Source organism: Schistocerca serialis, chromosome 1, assembly GCF_023864345.2.
Source record: "Schistocerca serialis cubense isolate TAMUIC-IGC-003099 chromosome 1, iqSchSeri2.2, whole genome shotgun sequence".
NCBI classification, from domain to species: Eukaryota; Metazoa; Arthropoda; class Insecta; order Orthoptera; family Acrididae; genus Schistocerca; species Schistocerca serialis.
In genome coordinates this window covers 91844649-91864492 of record NC_064638.1, presented here as the reverse complement: position 1 = coordinate 91864492, position 19844 = coordinate 91844649, and the positions used below count along the sequence as shown (strand labels likewise).

General features: G+C 38.5%; 1 protein-coding gene across 1 annotated transcript in view; it reads right to left on the bottom strand.

The window, feature by feature from the left end:
• The window catches only part of LOC126462433 (set1/Ash2 histone methyltransferase complex subunit ASH2-like), a 121726-nt gene extending 102657 nt beyond the window's left edge, over nucleotides 1-19069 (bottom strand). The window contains exon 1 of the mRNA XM_050096073.1: nucleotides 18923-19069. Within this exon, the coding sequence (XP_049952030.1) occupies nucleotides 18923-18945 (23 nt within the window). The 5' untranslated portion in view covers nucleotides 18946-19069. The remainder of the gene's footprint in view (nucleotides 1-18922) is intronic.
• Between the last annotated feature and the right edge of the window lie 775 nt (nucleotides 19070-19844).

Below are 19844 nucleotides of genomic sequence, written 5' to 3'. Positions count from 1 at the left end.
AAATCAATGACCTGCATTCTAATCATAAAAAAACTATAAATATTATCTTCAGCTCAAGTATTAGAGATGATGGGAATGTCTGAGCTTCTACTAAGCTTCTTGGGGTTCATCCTGACTCAAAATTAGGATAGAAAACTCACACCAAATAAAGATGTACAAAGTTGGCATGTTTAACACTTTTATTAAGTAAACTTAGGTCATGCATTAGTACCTACCTGTTACTCAATGTATATAATGACTTTTTTCAATCAACTAACCAACTATTTAACATACAGAGTTTTCTCATAGAAGAAAAAAATCTTACTTTGTAAAAAGTTGCAATCAGATGCATCTGTGGAGTCAAAGGTAATAAATGAGTCTTGCAGAGCATAGTTCAAAGGACTAAAATTACCAAAAGCTACATATAAAGGAAAAACAAAACAACCATAAACTGGGTCACTGAATTCATCAACATGATGCAACACAAAACAGCAAATTGATATCCCCACTGTGACTTAAAACACCACAAGATAGATAAACATCTTGGGTTTAAAGTTATTTTAACAGGGTGCCAGCAGAAACATGGGGTGTATCACACTGTGTGTTGAGAAACCATACACAAAAGTGAATTGGATACAAGGCATTTTATTCAATAGAGAAATTCAAAAGGTATTCTGAAAATGATCTTAAAGTACTGATGTCATTTCATTTAAACTGTGCATGTCTGTGTGTAGGTAATGAATATGTCATTTGTAGGATGTGTATAACAGCAAACAGAAACTAAGGATATTTTACAGAAAGTGTGCAGCAGCTGCAGTACAATATCTGATTCCAATGTTGTGATAATAACAGCAGGAACAAATGATCTCACAACAGCTAGGACTTAATGAATGGTTTAATAAACACACTATCCAGCATTACAAAAAAAGTGCTTGTAGTTGGTGTTCCAATCAGCTATTTCTATGTTTTGCTGCCTTGCGATGTTGACTACATGACGGACAGGGGTCTCGGCAGACTTAATAACCATTCTATGCTCTGGAATTTGTAAATTTTCTTGTGGAAACATTCTAATTGGTTGCTGAAATTTTCTTGTTGAAACATTCTCGTTGGTCATTTCTCTCGTGGGAACTGTTGGTGGTGCCTCATCTCATTACACTTTTGAGTTGGCTGAGAACAATAATTTGTTGTTATATGTTCTTGATGGTGCAACAAATTGTGTTTACATTGCCCATATTGAACTTATTCCAATACATTAATGCTACTACAGAAAAGTTGAGTGCTACTCAGGAAAAATTGTGGTTATGGTTGGAGGAAAGTGAAAGACAGCAAGAGAATGTTAAGCAGATGTCACCGGAATTTCAGCCATTTAATTCAGCAAAGAAACAGTGGGTCAGCTACATAGGTAGACTGGAGCAACACTTTATAGCACATGGAACTTTTAGGTGATGTAACTAATTGAACTTTCTTATTATCAACTGCTGGTGCTCAAGTCTGCAGCTTGATGCAGCAATTCTGTTTGGATATGGACCTATGAGTGATACGATGTATGGAATTAAGGGCAAAAATGAGCTGAAAATTTTGCAAATGAAAGAAATCAGGACAATTGTTTAATGCACATGTGGGCAACATGCAGCCCATGGGCTGCATCTCACCAGTGACTGGTTTCAATCTGGCTCATGGAAGATGTTCATGGGAGAGAGTGAGGTGCTGCACAATTTTGCAACAGAAGTTTTTAAGACCAGGATTGTAAATTATCATTGACAAGAAACAATGTTCACGACACATAAGTAAATGTCAACAGCTGAAGATAGGATGAACATAAAGAGAATGTATTATTAAAAAAAAGTGTGTTTTGAGGCACAATTTGTTGGTGTGGCTTGTTGGCACAGGGGTGCCATTCAAATTTATGCATTAGCCCATAAACATTGCTATAATGTCACGCGATGAAGCGGCCCACATGTTTAAGTAAGGGTGTGACTCAGGCCTGCAGGTCACCAAAGATCACCCATGTCTGATTCAAAGAATGGACTGCCATGTTGCAAGGTCTCACTCAGAGTTGTAAATTCAAGTGTGTAAACCAGCACTGCAATCTTCCATATGCCAATACAGCAGTTAGAGATATCCTTATCTACATCTACATCTACATCTATACTCCGCGAGCCACCTTACGGTGTGTGGCGGAGGGTACTTATTGTACCACTATCTGATCCCCCCTTCCCTGTTCCATTCACGAATTGTGCGTGGAAAGAACGACTGCTTGTAAGTCTCCGTATTTGCTCTAATTTCTCGGATCTTTTCGTTGTGATCATTACGCGAGATATATGTGGGCGGTAGTAATATGTTGCCCATCTCTTCCCGGAATGTGCTCTCTCGTAATTTCGATAATAAACCTCTCCGTATTGCGTAACGCCTTTCTTGAAGTGTCCGCCACTGGAGCTTGTTCAGCATCTCCGTAACGCTCTCGCGCTGACTAAATGTCCCCATGACGAATCGCGCTGCTTTTCGCTGGATCATGTCTATCTCTTCTATTAATCCAACCTGGTAAGGGTCCCATACTGATGAGCAATACTCAAGAATCGGACGAACAAGCGTTTTGTAAGCTACTTCTTTCGTCGATGAGTCACATTTTCTTAGAATTCTTCCTATGAATCTCAACCTGGCGCCTGCTTTTCCCACTATTTGTTTTATGTGATCATTCCACTTCAGATCGCTCCGGATAGTAACTCCTAAGTATTTTACGGTCGTTACCGCTTCCAATGATTTACCACCTATGGCATAATCGTACTGGAATGGATTTCTGCCCCTACGTATGCGCATTATATTACATTTATCTACGTTTAGGGAAAGCTGCCAGCTGTCGCACCATGCATTAATCCTCTGCAGGTCCTCCTGGAGTACGTACGAGTCTTCTGATGTTGCTACTTTCTTGTAGACAACCGTGTCATCTGCAAATAGCCTCACGGAGCTACCGATGTTGTCAACTAAGTCATTTATGTATATTGTAAGCAATAAAGGTCCTATCACGCTTCCCTGCGGTACTCCCGAAATTACCTCTACATCTGCAGATTTTGAACCGTTAAGAATGACATGTTGTGTTCTTTCTTCTAGGAAATCCTGAATCCAATCACAAACCTGGTCCGATATTCCGTAAGCTCGTATTTTTTTCACTAAACGTAAGTGCGGAACCGTATCAAATGCCTTCCTGAAGTCCAGGAATACGGCATCAATCTGCTCGCCAGTGTCTACGGCACTGTGAATTTCTTGGGCAAATAGGGCGAGCTGAGTTTCACATGATCTCTGTTTGCGGAATCCATGTTGGTTATGATGAAGGAGATTTGTATTATCTAAGAACGTCATAATACGAGAACACAAAACATGTTCCATTATTCTACAACAGATTGACGTAAGCGAAATAGGCCTATAATTATTCGCATCTGATTTATGACCCTTCTTGAAAATGGGAACGACCTGCGCTTTCTTCCAGTCGCTAGGTACTTTACGTTCTTCCAGCGATCTACGATAAATTGCTGATAGAAAGGGGGTAAGTTCTTTAGCATAATCACTGTAGAATCTTAAGGGTATCTCGTCTGGTCCGGATGCTTTTCCGCTACTAAGTGATAGCAGTTGTTTTTCAATTCCGATATCGTTTATTTCAATATTTTCCATTTTGGCGTCCGTGCGACGGCTGAAGTCAGGGACCGTGTTACGATTTTCCGCAGTGAAACAGTTTCGGAACACTGAATTCAGTATTTCTGCCTTTCTTCGGTCGTCCTCTGTTTCGGTGCCATCGTGGTCAACGAGTGACTGAATAGGGGATTTAGATCCGCTTACCGATTTTACATATGACCAAAACTTTTTAGGGTTCTTGTTTAGATTGTTTGCCAATGTTTTATGTTCGAATTCGTTGAATGCTTCTCTCATTGCTCTCTTTACGCTCTTTTTCGCTTCGTTCAGCTTTTCCTTATCAGCTATGATTCGACTACTCTTAAACCTATGATGAAGCTTTCTTTGTTTCTGTAGTACCTTTCGTACATGATTGTTATACCACGGTGGATCTTTCCCCTCGCTTTGGACCTTAGTCGGTACGAACTTATCTGAGGCGTACTGGACGATGTTTCTGAATTTTTTCCATTTTTGTTCCACATCCTCTTCCTCAGAAATGAACGTTTGATGGTGGTCACTCAGATATTCTGCGATTTGTGCCCTATCACTCTTGTTAAGCAAATATATTTTCCTTCCTTTCTTGGCATTTCTTATTACACTTGTAGTCATTGATGCAACCACTGACTTATGATCACTGATACCCTCTTCTACATTCACGGAGTCGAAAAGTTCCGGTCTATTTGTTGCTATGAGGTCTAAAACGTTAGCTTCACAAGTTGGTTCTCTAACTATCTGCTCGAAGTAATTCTCGGACAAGGCAGTCAGGATAATGTCACAAGAGTCTCTGTCCCTGGCTCCAGTTCTGATTGTGTGACTATCCCATTCTATACCTGGTAGATTGAAGTCTCCCCCTATTACAATAGTATGATCACGAAACTTCTTCACGACGTTCTGCAGGTTCTCTCTGAGGCGCTCAACTACTACGGTTGCTGATGCAGGTGGTCTATAGAAGCATCCGACTATCATATCTGACCCACCTTTGATACTTAACTTAACCCAGATTATTTCACATTCGCATTCGCTAATAACTTCACTGGATATTATTGAATTCTTTACTGCTATAAATACTCCTCCACCATTGGCGTTTATCCTATCCTTGCGGTATATATTCCATTCTGTGTCTAGGATTTCGTTACTGTTCACTTCCGGTTTTAACCAACTTTCCGTTCCTAATACTATATGCGCACTATTTCCTTCAATAAGAGATACTAATTCAGGAACCTTGCCCTGGATACTCCTGCAGTTTACCAATATTACGTTAACTTTTCCTGTTTTTGGTCTCTGAGGACGGACATTCTTTATCAACGATGATAATGTCCTCTCTGGTAAGCCGTCAGGTATTTTATCGTTTCGCCCAAGGGGGGGTCCCTCTAACCTAAAAAACCCCCGTGTGCACGCCACACGTACTCTGCTACCCTAGTAGCTGCTTCCGGTGTGTAGTGCTACACACACAGGATTGCATAATGATCTTATTAGCTTAAATAATCCCACTTTAGCAGAGTGTTTATTGGTTATTAAAGCCTGTGAAAAGATTAAGCAAATGGAACAGGTTCTCAAACACAAAGGAATATAGGGTTTTCAGCGACACACCTTTCAGTCAGAAAGGTCAAGGGTTGGTAAAACCTACTATAGGTCTCGGAATAGTTCTGCTCCTCAAAATGGGGGCAGATCAAGATCCACTCAACATCAGTCTTCTACAGTTAAATCTTCTGTTCAGAGCTTAACAAAAACATGAAGTGCTAATACTATTGGAAACAAGGTCATAATGGAAGGGTTTGTTTACAGAAGCAATACTGCACTGCCAAGTACAGTGCTTGATTAGGTGACACTGAATGTATGGTGGATAAGTTTGCATCTAATGTTGATGATTTTGAAAATAAGGTTTACAGTAATCTTTCTCAAGGTGATAAAGTAATATTTGGAGATGTTGAGCTAAATCAACACAGCATTCAATTTTAATTTGACACTGGCTCCTCAAAGACTACCATAAACAGTGTTACAGGTACCATCAAACGGGGTGATTTTGGACACTGGGGCGAATTCGGACAGTATGGCTTATTTGCTCTTTGCCACTGCATAGAAACAAAGAGTTACTTATTTTAACATCCGTGCGCCAGTTATTTTAAGCGCAAGATTGCATATATCTATTTCCACAACTTTTATTTTGCGTCAATTGTTTCCCTAGGTGAATAATTAATGAACAGTCTCAGTGTTAAAAATCCATGCATTATCGTAAAGTGGAAATTTTCGATTGTTGTGCCGAGCGGGAAGTTACTGTAACCACAATTGTTGATGGGCTCAGTAGCTAATAGCATTGAGACAACTTCTGTACAAGTTTGTCAAGTTTCTTGTGCAAGGTTATAAAATAATGACGGTTTTTGTAAAACTGTGTACTGTGTGGGGTGATTTTGGACAATGCCAAGAACATATAAGAGCAGGAGAGGTGCTACAGGACGGTGTAATTATGACCCAAAACTTTTGGATAAAGCTGTTCATGATATTCACAGTGGTAAATTATCGTACAGAAAAGCATGAGATTTGTATGGTATACCTAAATCAATCCTACAAAATAAATTGCAGAAAGCACATCCTAAATAAATGGGAGGGCAGCCAGTGCTAAATAAAGAAGAAGAAATGTTGAAGCGAGGTATCTTGAAGGCTGCACATTGGGGATTTCAGACAATGCCAAGAACGTATAAGAGCAGGAGAAGTGCTACAGATGGTATAATTATGGCCCGGAACTTTTAGATAAAGCTGTTCGTGATATTCACAGGATTGGGGATTTCCCTTCACTAAATTGGATATTAGATATTTACTTAAAGGCTACCTTGATAAATCTGGCTGAAAAGAGAAGAAATTTCATAATAATTTGCCAGGAGAAGAATGGGTGCAAATCACCCCAATCCATGGGGTGACTTCGGACACTTTATTTAACTGCCTTAGATAAATATACCTACACATACACATTCTGGTTCTGGAATATTTTATTTGTTACTCATATACCCTACCACTTCCATAAAAATAAATTTAATCTAACAATATATACAAAAGTTACAATCAAAATAATGACAAAACCAGTTTGACGGTACTTTTATTGGTGCTCCACAGTTATAAAACTGTCATGGTGAGCTAACAAATTATAGCGAGCAGAAAATTCAAATCAAAGAACATAATTTGATGAGTGTCAAGCATAAAAAGTGAATGCCCTGCATCGAGTAACAAAATCACATACCATGGCTAACCTCATGGACTGATCTTTTCCAGCAGCTGAGTTTCACATTTCAAGATCTTGGCAAACACATCCAGGTCACAATGAGAATGTGGTCAGTGCACCACTGTACTCTTCTTTGTCTTGGCCTGAGGTAACAGAGCCTTGGAGTCAGTTCCAACTCCGTTACATCAGACTCTTTGTGAGCATAAAATGACTCATTCTTGTGAACACCTACACCAGCTAACCCTATATAGTCAGAATGTACAATATTGGGACATCTCAAAAGTCCACCTATGGAAAAGATTTTCACCACAGAGGGTCTCCCTACAGCAATCGTTACGCATGACCCATGGGATAGAGCACCTCTGCAGCTTGCTGTTCCAATCAGAGCCGAACGGGATCCCTAAACGCTTCGTTTGGATGGAGCAAATGAAGAAACTCAGTGCTGACTACTGATTGGAGGACACTTTACTATTGTTTCTTTATTTCTTCTTACAGCAGTTCAACCCACTAGCATGCATCTCCAGAGGAGATGTTATACAGTCAAATGAAGAGGACCTTTCTGTCTCTCAGGGTACCCAACAGGGCAACACCATCACCTGAAGATAGGACAACAGCCATCGGCAGGGTGAGGTCAATGCCTAGGCCTCATATTCAGAAGTACAGTTGTAGGAAAGAAGGAACGGTGGCTGAGGACAATGGTTTGTCATTGGACAACACCACATACATCATATTGATGGCAGATGAAGACACAGTGGAAACATCTTGATCAACTATGACTGCATGTTGATAAATGTCTTCCTTCCAAGAGTATAGTCAAGTTTTGGTTCTAGGTGTGGGCAATGCATCTGCTCTGGAAGGGGAATATGGAGCTCCAGTACTGCAGGAGCCTACCGACGCCAATTACCACTTTTCACCTGGGTGACTGGACACAGAACCCAGCAGAGTCAGCACAGAGGCCAGGACGGAGGTGTACTTCATCCACCGCACCACGGAAGAGGATTAGCGTCTCTATTTTTGGCAGGAGGGGGGGAGGGGGGGAGGAGAGGGAGAAGTGTTGCATCCCACATTGTTACCCCTGCCAGGTAGTCCACCCCTCTGACGTAGCAGCATGTCAGCATGTACATATCAAGAAAATGCCAAGAACAGTGAGGATTTCAGTGGTTGTTCCCAGATGACACCACTGGAGACTGCTCTATTTAGCCTCATCTCGTCACGTGTGCCAATTGCACGCAACAGTGGCATCACCCCGTTTGCAGAGACAATGACCGGAGAGCATGTTATTGCCTGCAGCACTAGTCTATTGTGCAGATTCAGTACAGTAAGCCATGTGGCTTTATAATTCACAACCCAGTGAGCTACACAGGCTGAAACTCACATTAGCTCACATTAGCAACTGGCCTGGAGTCTACTGCTGACAATGTTTGAGACCACCACAACTGGACAGTTTTTTTTTATTTCTGTGAGTGGCTGTCCATTATGGAACTTAAGTTTCAGCCTGGATAAATTCATTAATGTTTTATATGAACTGGATGCACGTCTGAGCGAGTGTTGCAATAAACAAATGATTACGTACTTGTTCTAATTAGTTGTGTGTAGCAGTGTTGCAGAAGGCATACAACAAATCCCAATATGTCCGCCCAAAAGTAAAGAAATAACTCTACTGTATACTGTGAGAATGAGCAGTCAACCACAAATACGCTTGCAGACACTGATTAGACTTGAAATATGTAAATGTTCTATGCATTACAGAACACTGCCTGAAATCAGACCAAATTTGCTTAAATAACATACCTAACTATACACTAGCATCCCCTCATTGCAGGAAAAGTGAGGAGGTGGAGGTGTTGTCATATTTACATAAAAAAATCTGTAAAATATAAAAATTTTGACCAGTTTGCTTACCTAAATAAAAAATAAGGATTTGAGCTAGGTGCCATCAGAATTTTTGACACAAATGTAATTATGGCTCGTTTTTATTGTTACCCAATGGGTAATGTAAATATCTTTCTCAAAAATCTTTCAATACTCCTAAGAAAACTTCTCCCAAAAAAAAGAAAAAAAAGGATGTGCACTAATTTTCCATGGGAACTTTAATGTTGATTTTTAAACTTGAGGTCAGGTGGGAGAATCTACATTATATCTCACAGGCTCACTCTGTCTGAAAGCTACTATGACCTTCTCCTAAAGATGCAAAAAACCATACCAAAACAAATCTAGATAAGACATTTACAAACTGTTTCCATCAGCCTATAGAACATGTGGGTACAGGCTACAGTGACCTCTGTGCCCGAGTCCTGTACATTGCAAATGTCCTCCTTTCAAGCTGCAACAAAAGACACATAGCTGAAGTAAGACATTACTACAGCAAATATATGAAAACCTTCAACAATTTCCTAGCATCAGAGAAATGGTACGAAATATAAGAAGCTGATTATACAGACATAAAAATGGAGTCCTCCTTAAATAAACTTCTCTTGTACTTCAATATTGCTTTTACTCTCAATCTGAAACATGTTAAATCAAAAGAATCTAAAAGGAAGGCACAGATAACAACTGACAAAGATTTCCTGCAAAAGGTTGGGAGATTGCTGAAGTGCTTAAAAAAATAACAATCACTCCCCCCCAAAGGTAAATATGTTAAGGAATTTGTCAAACTTCGTTAAAAAGTTATAGCATAAACCAAGAGAATAGCTAATGACAACTTCTCAAACAAAGAGAATGCAGTGACAACAACAACAAGGATAAAAACAAAGCAAAGGCCTATTGAAACACAACTGTGATTTGCAGCAACTCCAGAGTCACTAATCCACAAGGAATTGCAAATATATTCAACAACTACTGTGGAAGTACTGTAAAGAAACTACCACAAAGTATTAAAAAACCCACAGACAATACACAAAATAAAATAAAAATTTCTATAGCCTCCACGTTCTTCTGGGAAACCACTGTTGGTGAAATTATATTAAGACAAACCTTAAGAGCAAACACTATTTGAAATCAATGACATCTCACATTTTATCATTAAGAACTACATAAACACAATAGCTGTCCGCAGCTCGTGGTCGTGCGGTAGTGTTCTTGCTTCCCACGCCCAGGTTCCCGGGTTCGATTCCTGGCGGGGTCAGGGATTTTCTCTGCCTCGTGATGACTGGGTGTTGTGTGATGTCCTTAGATTAGTTAAGTTTAAGTAGTTCTAAGTTCTAGGGGACTGATGACCATAGATGTTAAGTCCCATAGTGCTCAGAGCCATTTAGCCAAACACAATAGCTGCCCCACTCTATTGTGTAAAGTACATCTTTGTGACAGGCACATTGCCTGATTGTAAAAGTTATCCCAGTCTTTAAGAAAGGTAAAAGATAATGTGGAAAATTAAACACCCATATAATTTTATTCATGTTTGGTATACTTCTGTAGAGATTTGTTAATCACAGAGTAATTAATTTTGTGTAAAGAACAAAATTCTCTATGTTACTCAGCATGGTTTCAAGAAGAATAAATCCATGACAACTGCTACATATAAGTAGTTGGGCCCTTCCTAGATTTGTCGAAGGCATTTGATTTCATAGGCAACAAAATTATACTAGATAAACTGCAGTCCTATGGCATCAGAGGCATCCCTGTGAACTGATTCAGCTCTTACCTGGCAAACAGAAAACAGTAATAATGAAACACAAAGACCAAGAATATAATCTGAAGTCACTGCTCTGATTATTGAGCTATGGCATAAGACATGCCCCAAAGTTCAATACTTGGACCAATTCTGTTCCTTTTGTACATAAACAACTTACCGTTGAACTTCAGTTCCACTAGCAGTACATTATTTGCAGATGGTATCAGTTACCATCCTTGGCATTAGAAATGGCCATAGGCTCCAAGAGACCATAACTGAGAGTATATGTAAGTTGAATGATTAATTTGAAAGAAATAACCTGACAGTCAGCACAAAGAAAACCAGCTTCCCGACCTTTCATCTGAGTACTACGAAGTTTATTTCTTGTATGAACATGTGTGGCTGTGAAACATCCTATGTTAGAAACAAGATTTTTAGTCCTATGGACCACAGATAACTTAAAATAACTGAATAAAGTGTGCTATGCCTTATGCATCCTTGTGTGCTGCACACGCCAAGAGACTGTTCACTATGCACAGCTTCATAGAGTAACACAGTATGGTATCATATTCTGGGGAAACTCCCCATATAGGTTAGATATTCTCCTCATTTGGAAGAGTAAGATGAGAGTTATGAACAATACAAAACCAACTGACAGTACAGACCTTTCTACCAAAAAGCATTCATGTTACCTTTTGGTAGCCTCTACATACACTAAGGTGACATGTCATGGTATAGCTATATGCAGATATACATATGGCAGCAGTATCACATACACAAGGGCAGTGCATTGGCACAGTTGTCATTTATACTCAGGTGATTCAAGTGAAAAGGTTTCCCACATGATTGTGGCCACACAACGGGAATTAGCACACTTTGAGCACGGAATGTTTGTTGGAGCATGTTCCCAAACAACAGTGGCATTTTTATGGATGACAATGTACCATGCCCCCAGGCCACAACTGTTCGCAACTGGTTTGAATAACATTCTGGACAATTCAAGTGAATGATTTGTCCGCCCAGATCACCTGACATGAATGTCATTGAATATGTATGACAGTACAGGACATAATCAAGAGGTCAGTGGCAACATTTTCCCAATTATGGATGGCTATAGACAGCATGGCTCAGTATTTCTGCAGGGGACTTCCATCGACTTTTTGAGTCCATCCTACAGCTAGTTGCCATACTATGCCATGTAAAATGAGGTCCAATAAGATATTAGGAAGTGTCCCATGACTTTTGCCCCATCAGTGCAACAGAAATGTGTAAGTTTGTAAAAACTATCAGTGCAAAATTCAGCAAAAATGTGAATTTCCATGATCATGGTACAAGACAGATAATGAAACTCCAAGTTAAAGGATGTATACAACTCTCTCAAAAATCTCATCGTTTAAACAAGTCTTTCAACTTTACAACTCCCTGCTGTTATAAATCACAAATATGAAGCCTCTTTCTGTGTTTAACAGGAATCTGACAACCTTCTTGCCTGATCGATATTTTTACATTGGATCTGAATTTTTTATCCGTATGTGTGTAAATCAATATGAAATCATAATGTATGGAAAGTACTGGTTGAGAACAATGACTTATTTAGGAATAAAAGAACTGACTCACTGAAATAGAAGTGCTTGTCAATAGGTACACAAACAAAAGGCACAGAGCTTGGCCAACTTTCAGAATGCACTTCCATTTTCAAGCTTGTAGGAAAAACATGCACACAAAGACACACACATTCACTCACATGCATATGTCTGTCTCTCTCCACTGTGCTCAGTCGACTGCCAGCTCTTTCCTGCCCCACGGTGAGTGTACTGGGGTGAGGTAGGTGGGTGGAGTGCTGTTGTGTGGGGTGAGGGATGTTTGTGTATCTATCAATGACACAGCACTTTTGTTTTTGGTTAATTGTCTTACATATGAAATAAATTGGTGGAATGAATGTTGTAAAAGAAATAAACCCTACTATAAAAGTGAGTGCTGAGTTCTTATTTAAAACAGAAATAAATAACTATTACATTACATCATACAATGGAAACACTAACTGTAGGCCTAGTTTTTGCGGCTTGCAAATAATGAAACTTTGTGTAGTGTAAAATGTGTTAAGTAATTTAACTCTATTTTTAAGTGTTTAATCTGTGTTGCAATGGATGTTAAATGTGGGTGTTGCTGTAGAGTAGTCAACCAGGGAGTGGTACGTGTAGATTGTGGATTAGAAGTCCACTGGGGTGTCTGTAACAGGGAATTGAATGGGGAACTCAACAAGGCTCTCCCATGGAACTGTAGGCTGTGCATTAAAGAAAAGAGAATAGTTGAATAGCAGGCAAAGATCTGTGCCCTTCACGCTGAATTACATTATGCAAAATCTCAACCAGACAGACTGAAGAAGTAAAAGGATTGTGAGAACTCAGTAAAGATAGCAAGTAATGGGCAAAAGGGGGTTAGTTATTTAACTTCTTCACCCACATTTGAGCTCGCAATACCTAACAAGCCTGATTTACTCCCTGAAGCAGGAGAGGAAGAGCTTTATCCAGCTGTAGACCACAGTACAGTGCAGCAGACTTCTAGCAAAGGAACTAAATGCCGTTCAATACCAAAAGGGAGTAAAAGAGAACAGTCTTGCTGATATATAGTAGCCACGGCAGAGCTGTAGGCCAGACTGAAATATTCTCTGCTACTTCCTCTCATGTTTTTCATTAATTTTACTTGGACCTTTTAGAGTCAAATGAAACACAACACACCAATTGACAACAGGAGAAAATAATTGATTTGCAAACCCTAAATGATTCTACCTGAGTATTTCTTTCCTTCATAATTCCAATTTGTTAACAAGGAATGTGATGAGTGTGCTATGTGGACAGCCACATCTCAAGATGGTGAAGGACAACTTAGGAACAGGGTACCAAGTCACAAGTATTGTGAAGGCAAGTGCTAGTCTTGGCCAGGTGATAGAGAACATACTTAATTTGTGTAAAGATTTTGACAAAGAGGGGCAGATTATTACAGTGAGTATAGCAGGGAACTGTGCAGTTAGAGACAGAAATTACAGCATTTGGAGTGACCTGGATGAAACAGGAGTAGTAGTGTGAATTTTGTGGAGCTCTTACAGTACCAATCCCATGTCTAGATTAACACTGCTGTGAGCTATGTGAATACTGAGTTGAACAGGCTGCTGCTGGCTGAAATGAAATCTTATATGACTGCAATGCCTGTCACTACAATTGGGAGATGGGGTATACGAGACACAAACTATGCGCGAATACGAGAGGGGAAGGAAAGATAGGTAGGCTCTTGTAGAAAAATGGAGGGGGGATGGAGGGGGGTGCACATAAAACAAAATAAGATCTCTATGGTTACTGGTGTATGTGGGGTTCTTTCTTTATATTAGAATCAGGATTCAGGCACCATGTTGTGGAAGAAGTTAAAATGACCAAAGTGCCCCACAAAATGCTTAAGAATACACAGAAAAGTAAGGTTCGCTTATTTCATCAAAATATTAGAGAACTGAGTAATAAGGCAGAACAGCTTCTACATCTACATCTATACTCTGCAAACCACCATGAGGCGCATGGCGCAGGGTACGTCCCACTGTACCATTTATTAGGGTGTCTACCTATTCCATTCACATATGGAGTGCGGGAAGAATAACTAACTGTATGCCCCTGTGTGTGCAATAATTATTCTAGTCTTATCCTCACAATCCCTATGTCAGCAATAAATAGGGGACTGTAGTATATTCCTAGAGTCATCATTTAAAACCGATTCTTGAAACTTTGTTAATTGATTTTCTCAGGATAGTTTACATCTATCTTCAAGTGTCTTCCAATTCAGTTCCTTCAGTATCTCTGAGACACTCTCCCATGGATCAGAGAAACCTGTTGCCATTCATGTTGTTCTTCCTGTGTACGTTCCATATACCCCGTTAGTTCTATTTGTTATGGGTCCCACACACTTGAGCAATATTCTAGAATCAGTCACATGAGTGATTTGCAAGCAATCTCTTTTGTAGACTGATGCACTTCCCTAGTATTCTACCAATAAACTGAAGTCTACCACCCATCGTACCCATGACTGAATTTATGTGATCATTCCATTTCATATCCATTCAAAGTGTTACACCCCGATATTTGTATGAGTTGGCTGATTCCAACACTGACTCATTGATATTATAGTCATAGGATATAGTACTACATTTTTCTCATTTTGTAAAGTGCACAATCTTACATTTCTGAACATTTAAATCAAGCTGCCAATCTCTGCACCACTCTGAAATCTTATCAACTTCTTTCAGATAGTACTTCATTATAGATATCTGCATTGTCTGAGGGTACTATAAATATTGTTTGCAAGGTCATTAATATACAACATGAATGGCGAGGGTCCCAACACACTTCACTGGGACACACCTGAAGTTATTGCTACATCTGACAATGACTCTCCATCCAAGACAACCCTCCCTACCAAAAAGTCCTCAGTCCAGTCATATATTTCACTTGATAATCCATATTATCATACTTTTGACAATAAGCACTGGTGTGGTACTGAGTCAAATTCTTTTCAAGAATCAAGACACACTGCATCTACCTAGTTGCCTTGATCCAAAGCCTTCAGTATGTCATGTGAGAAAAGTATGAGTAGGTTTTCACATGTTTTCAAAATCCGTGCTGATTGACATTGAAGAGATCATTCTGTTCAAGCTATCTCATTATGTTTGAGCTCAGAATATGTTCTAAGATTCTACAGCAAATCATTGTCAAGGATACTGGATGGCAGTTTTGTGGATTCTTTCTACTACCCCTTTTGTAGACGGGTGTGACCAGTGAGTTTTGCAAGAACTGGGCAAAGTTTATTGTTCGAGGACTCTACGATAGATCATAGTTAGACGAGGGGCTTCTTGCCTTTTTGGAAAATTTAGAGATCTGAAAAGATAGAGGTCCTGTGCATATCAGAGCATCATGTAACCAGAGTGTTAGAACAGCTGAATATAAAAAATTACAGTGTCTGGCTTCTATAGCCAGAGACTGTGGCCATGTTGCATTTGTGTGAGTATGTGTGTGTATGTTGTCTATTTATGATGAATTCCTAGTAGGCCGAAAGCTCACTTTCTGACAGACTTTTTGTTGTGCCTATCTCCAACTCACCATCTCCACTATATGGCGAGTAGAAACTTTCCTTTTCATAGTATTATTACAATCCAATCTGTATTTTCCACTGTTTGAAAGGTTACACTCTAGCATCTTTCTCAAGCAGAACTTATTCAATGGGAAAAGAAGGAGTTGTTACCTATATTAAGAGAGAACACAAATTCAAAAACATCAAGGCAAGTAAGATTGTGTAGTGATCAGCCATTGAGGTATGTGCTTGATAATTAATACGGAAAAATTGTTCACTTTTAATTGTAACTACACACAGATCATCACTGGAAAACTTTTTATGAGGAATACAGAGTCCTCACTGTCCTATCTGTCAGACAGCAACCAGCAGTTAACAGTCTGTGCTGCTTGCAGCATACACTTTCTATGGTATTCTGATAGGAAAAACGATCTGGTAACCTTGCTTGGATCCTATAATTTGATATCAGCAATTAACTTTTGAACACTGGTAGATATAGACAGCAGGACTCTTATTGATAATGTTTTGTTTGATGAAACTCAAATAGCTGTATACCAATTGACAAATACTCTTTCTGATCATGATGCACAATTAGTTAGAGTAAATAAGATAGTGCCTTACAGTATAGATACTCCTCGAGGAAATCAGTTAAAATAATTAGACTCCAGAACAGATTTTTTTAAAGAACAGGTTACAAGAGATGACCTGGGATGAAATTTGTAATGAACCAAAGGCTGACATACAGCTAATCAAAAAGGACATTGAATAGCTGTGTAAAAAGCCATGTATCACAAGAGAGATTAAAGTATTGCATGGGAAAAAAAAGAAGAAGGAGAAGATGACAGAAGAGATGTCAATAACTACCGAACTGTTTCACTACTGACATCATTTTCGAAAATTTTTGAGAGGGTGATGTATTCTGGAGTAGCATCCCACCTGAGCAACAATAATATCTTTTCTATGTTCTATCTAAGGAATTTTATTCTGCAAATCACAATAATCTCCTAGATAAATTGATGTTTTATGCAACCGTAGGTGTAACCATCCAATAGATAACATCACACTTAACTAAAATATGCAGAAAGTTGTACTTAGTAATTCAACCAATGTAATGGGGGATATTCTTGTGACTCAGGAGAAATCACGTATGAGGTTCCCAAAGGCTCAATCTTAGGTCCATCACTGTTCCTTGCATGTGTAAATGATCTTTCTCCTAATATACAATAACCAGAAAATGCTCTTTTTGTGGGTGACACTAGTATTGTAATCAATCCAAACATACATACAGCAACAGAAGGAATGGAAAACAGTGTTATTAAAAGTATAATTGACTGGTTTTGTGCAAATGGTCTCACTCTCAATTTCAGAAAGAGACAACATATTCACTTCTGCATATCTGTAATCACTACACCAATGATAACACTAACAAATGCTGAGGACATAATACATAGAGTGAAAACTTAAAATTTGGAGGTATCCAGATTGATGAGAATTTAAACTGGAAAAAACACGTTCTGAAATTCCTAAAACAACAACATTCATCCACATTTTCACTTATAATCACTGTAAATCCTGGGGAAAGACAAAGCAGTAAGTTGACGTACTTTGAGTATGTTCATTCAATAATGTCAAATGGAATTATGTTCTGAGGTAATTATCTTTAAGAGAGTCTTCATTGTTCAGGAACATGCTGTAAGAATAATACATGGTGCTCTCACATGATCACCTTGTAGACATCTGTTTAAAGAGTTAGACCTTCTGACTACTACTTCTCAGAATATTTATTTCTGCATGAAGTTTGCAGTAAATAATGTACGGCAATTAAAAGGCAACAATGATATACCAGTAGAATTACAACACCATATGAAAAAAATGACATTCAGTACTCCTCATTAAGGTTGTATTTTGCACAACATTGGATGCACAATGCTGTAACAAAAAATTTTACTCCCATGATATAACATGTCTGACAACAGCAAAGTAAAATTTGAAACAAATTGAAACAGTTTCTCCCTGACAATTCCTCCTACTCCACAGAAAAAATTACTGTTATTATAATGCATAAAGGTGAAGGATAGGAATTACTAACTCACACTTTATGTTAAAAAAAGTCTACATACAGCCACATTAACAAATTAATTTGCTATTTAAATGTAAAATGAATCATTGTAGGGCTACATCATTATGATTTATTGCGCGAATCATCCATGGAACATGAAACCACGCACATGTAAAAACGTTTCATTTCTACAACATCTTCAACCATGCCAACTGTGTGTTTTGATTTAAATGTGTGTGTGTTGTACAAAAATGCGTCCAAGGGCAAATAAACAAATGTTATTTAGGAAATTTTTTATAATTAAATTCTGCATGAACTTGTCACCGTGACTTTTATTTGTCCAGTAAACTGCCTTTCCTATAGGTATGTTCTTGTAATATAGGACACGTCATTTTGATTAATCTAGACAATATACATATAATAGATTAAGCAGTAAAACCATACAATAGCTTACATATTATACATGTACGTATTCACGTGTGTATGCTCACTACATAACATCTACTGCATAGGTTTAGAATATGGATAAAATAAAAATAAAGTAAAAATGCGTAATTCTCTTCAGATGTTATAAAAATAAATAGCATAAATTTGGTATAGTTCATAAGAAATGACAGTGCTTATTTCTAACGTGTCAATATGGCTGAGAATAAAGAAGCTTAACTAGCGCCGCTCCAAACTTTTAACTTACTGAGGTGAAATAACAGTACGACCGATTTCTCAGTAAAGTCACGTTAAGTTTTCATGTAACGATACAGACTGTGGAAATGACATCGGTAAGCTCCTTGTAACGATTTGTTTGTTTTGATTATATCATACTAAAACGTGTCGTTCCACGCCTAAAAATTACTGAAAGCACCTCTAAAAAGCATAAAAACTGAAATGTTTAAATGGTTTTACCGACGTGTCCTGTAATACGATTTATTCTGGGCGTAAAAATGTCACTGAAAAGTTCGGAGGCTAATTCGTGTTGCATCACAATGATACTGGTTAGGTGGAATATAATGCGACGAACTAAACGTCTGGGATCAGTTTTTAAAGGTCAAGTTTTATTTGTTGTAGATGAGGTACATGTAATTTACACCTCACAATACGTAAGGCAAGCAGTGTTCCTTTTATTAAAAATCATTTCCATTGCGAGCAGTCGCAATTTGGACACTGTGACTGCCATTCATAAAATGCAGTACTTATCACATTTTCAACATTTGCAACAATTCAACATCTATTAGCACTCAGCACTGACTACAATGACCTTAGCAAACCAGCGAAATTCTTATTTGATACTCACGCAGCCTTGTTTACGTCTTCCATTTCCAAAGCAAAATAGACACACTTCAGTGCGCCAGAGATGATGTTAACAAATTTTATTGTTCAATGTTTTATTCAGTTCTTCGATTACGACGAAATCAATGTAGTCAAATTGCCAATACATAGTATTGGCATACAGTTAGAAAACAAATGAAGAACCATACGCGAAATGAAATGTTCTCATGATCGGAAAGAAGTAAGCGCCGATAACAGTATTTGAAATGTTTTGCGCCATGTAGGCTACGAAGAAGTGAGGAGTGAATCCTAAGAACGCAACGTATTCGACAGGTACCAAAATTAGGGTTTAGCTTCACGTCGCCGAGTAGTTATAAAAGATGGATATTCTGTCCTTAAAAAAAAAGAAACTTGGAAAATGTGGATGGGCAAATGGGGATTTGAATCCCGTTCCTCTGGAATGCTAGTAGTCCTTTGTTTTACTTGGTGCGTCACCTGATGCAACGCAACGCACTCGGTGAGTGGGCAGTGGGCACCATCGCATCTCTGGACTTATATCAGTAAATAGTGGAAGTGGAGGGGGAGATCAAAATTCCGACTTCTCATTCGTGATTTCCGTAATTTCTCTATTATCGTTTCCCTGAAGTAGATAGGCAGTAAGTGTAGAAATTAGCCCACGAACAAAATGCGTTTAGGCACAAAATTGAAAAGCATATTTATTTATGGATACCTTTTGTGTACGATAGAGCTGTAAGGCACACATATTATTAAAGAATTAGACATCTAATATTATTATAGAGCTAAAATAAAAATCTTGAAGTTCTAGTTGAATAAACAGTCGTGTACGACCAACCACGCCATACCCATCAGACATTTTTTTTTTTTAAGTCTTATTGCTAACTATTTGCTGTCCACCAGAATTAATCAGAAATTTGTGGTAAGAACTA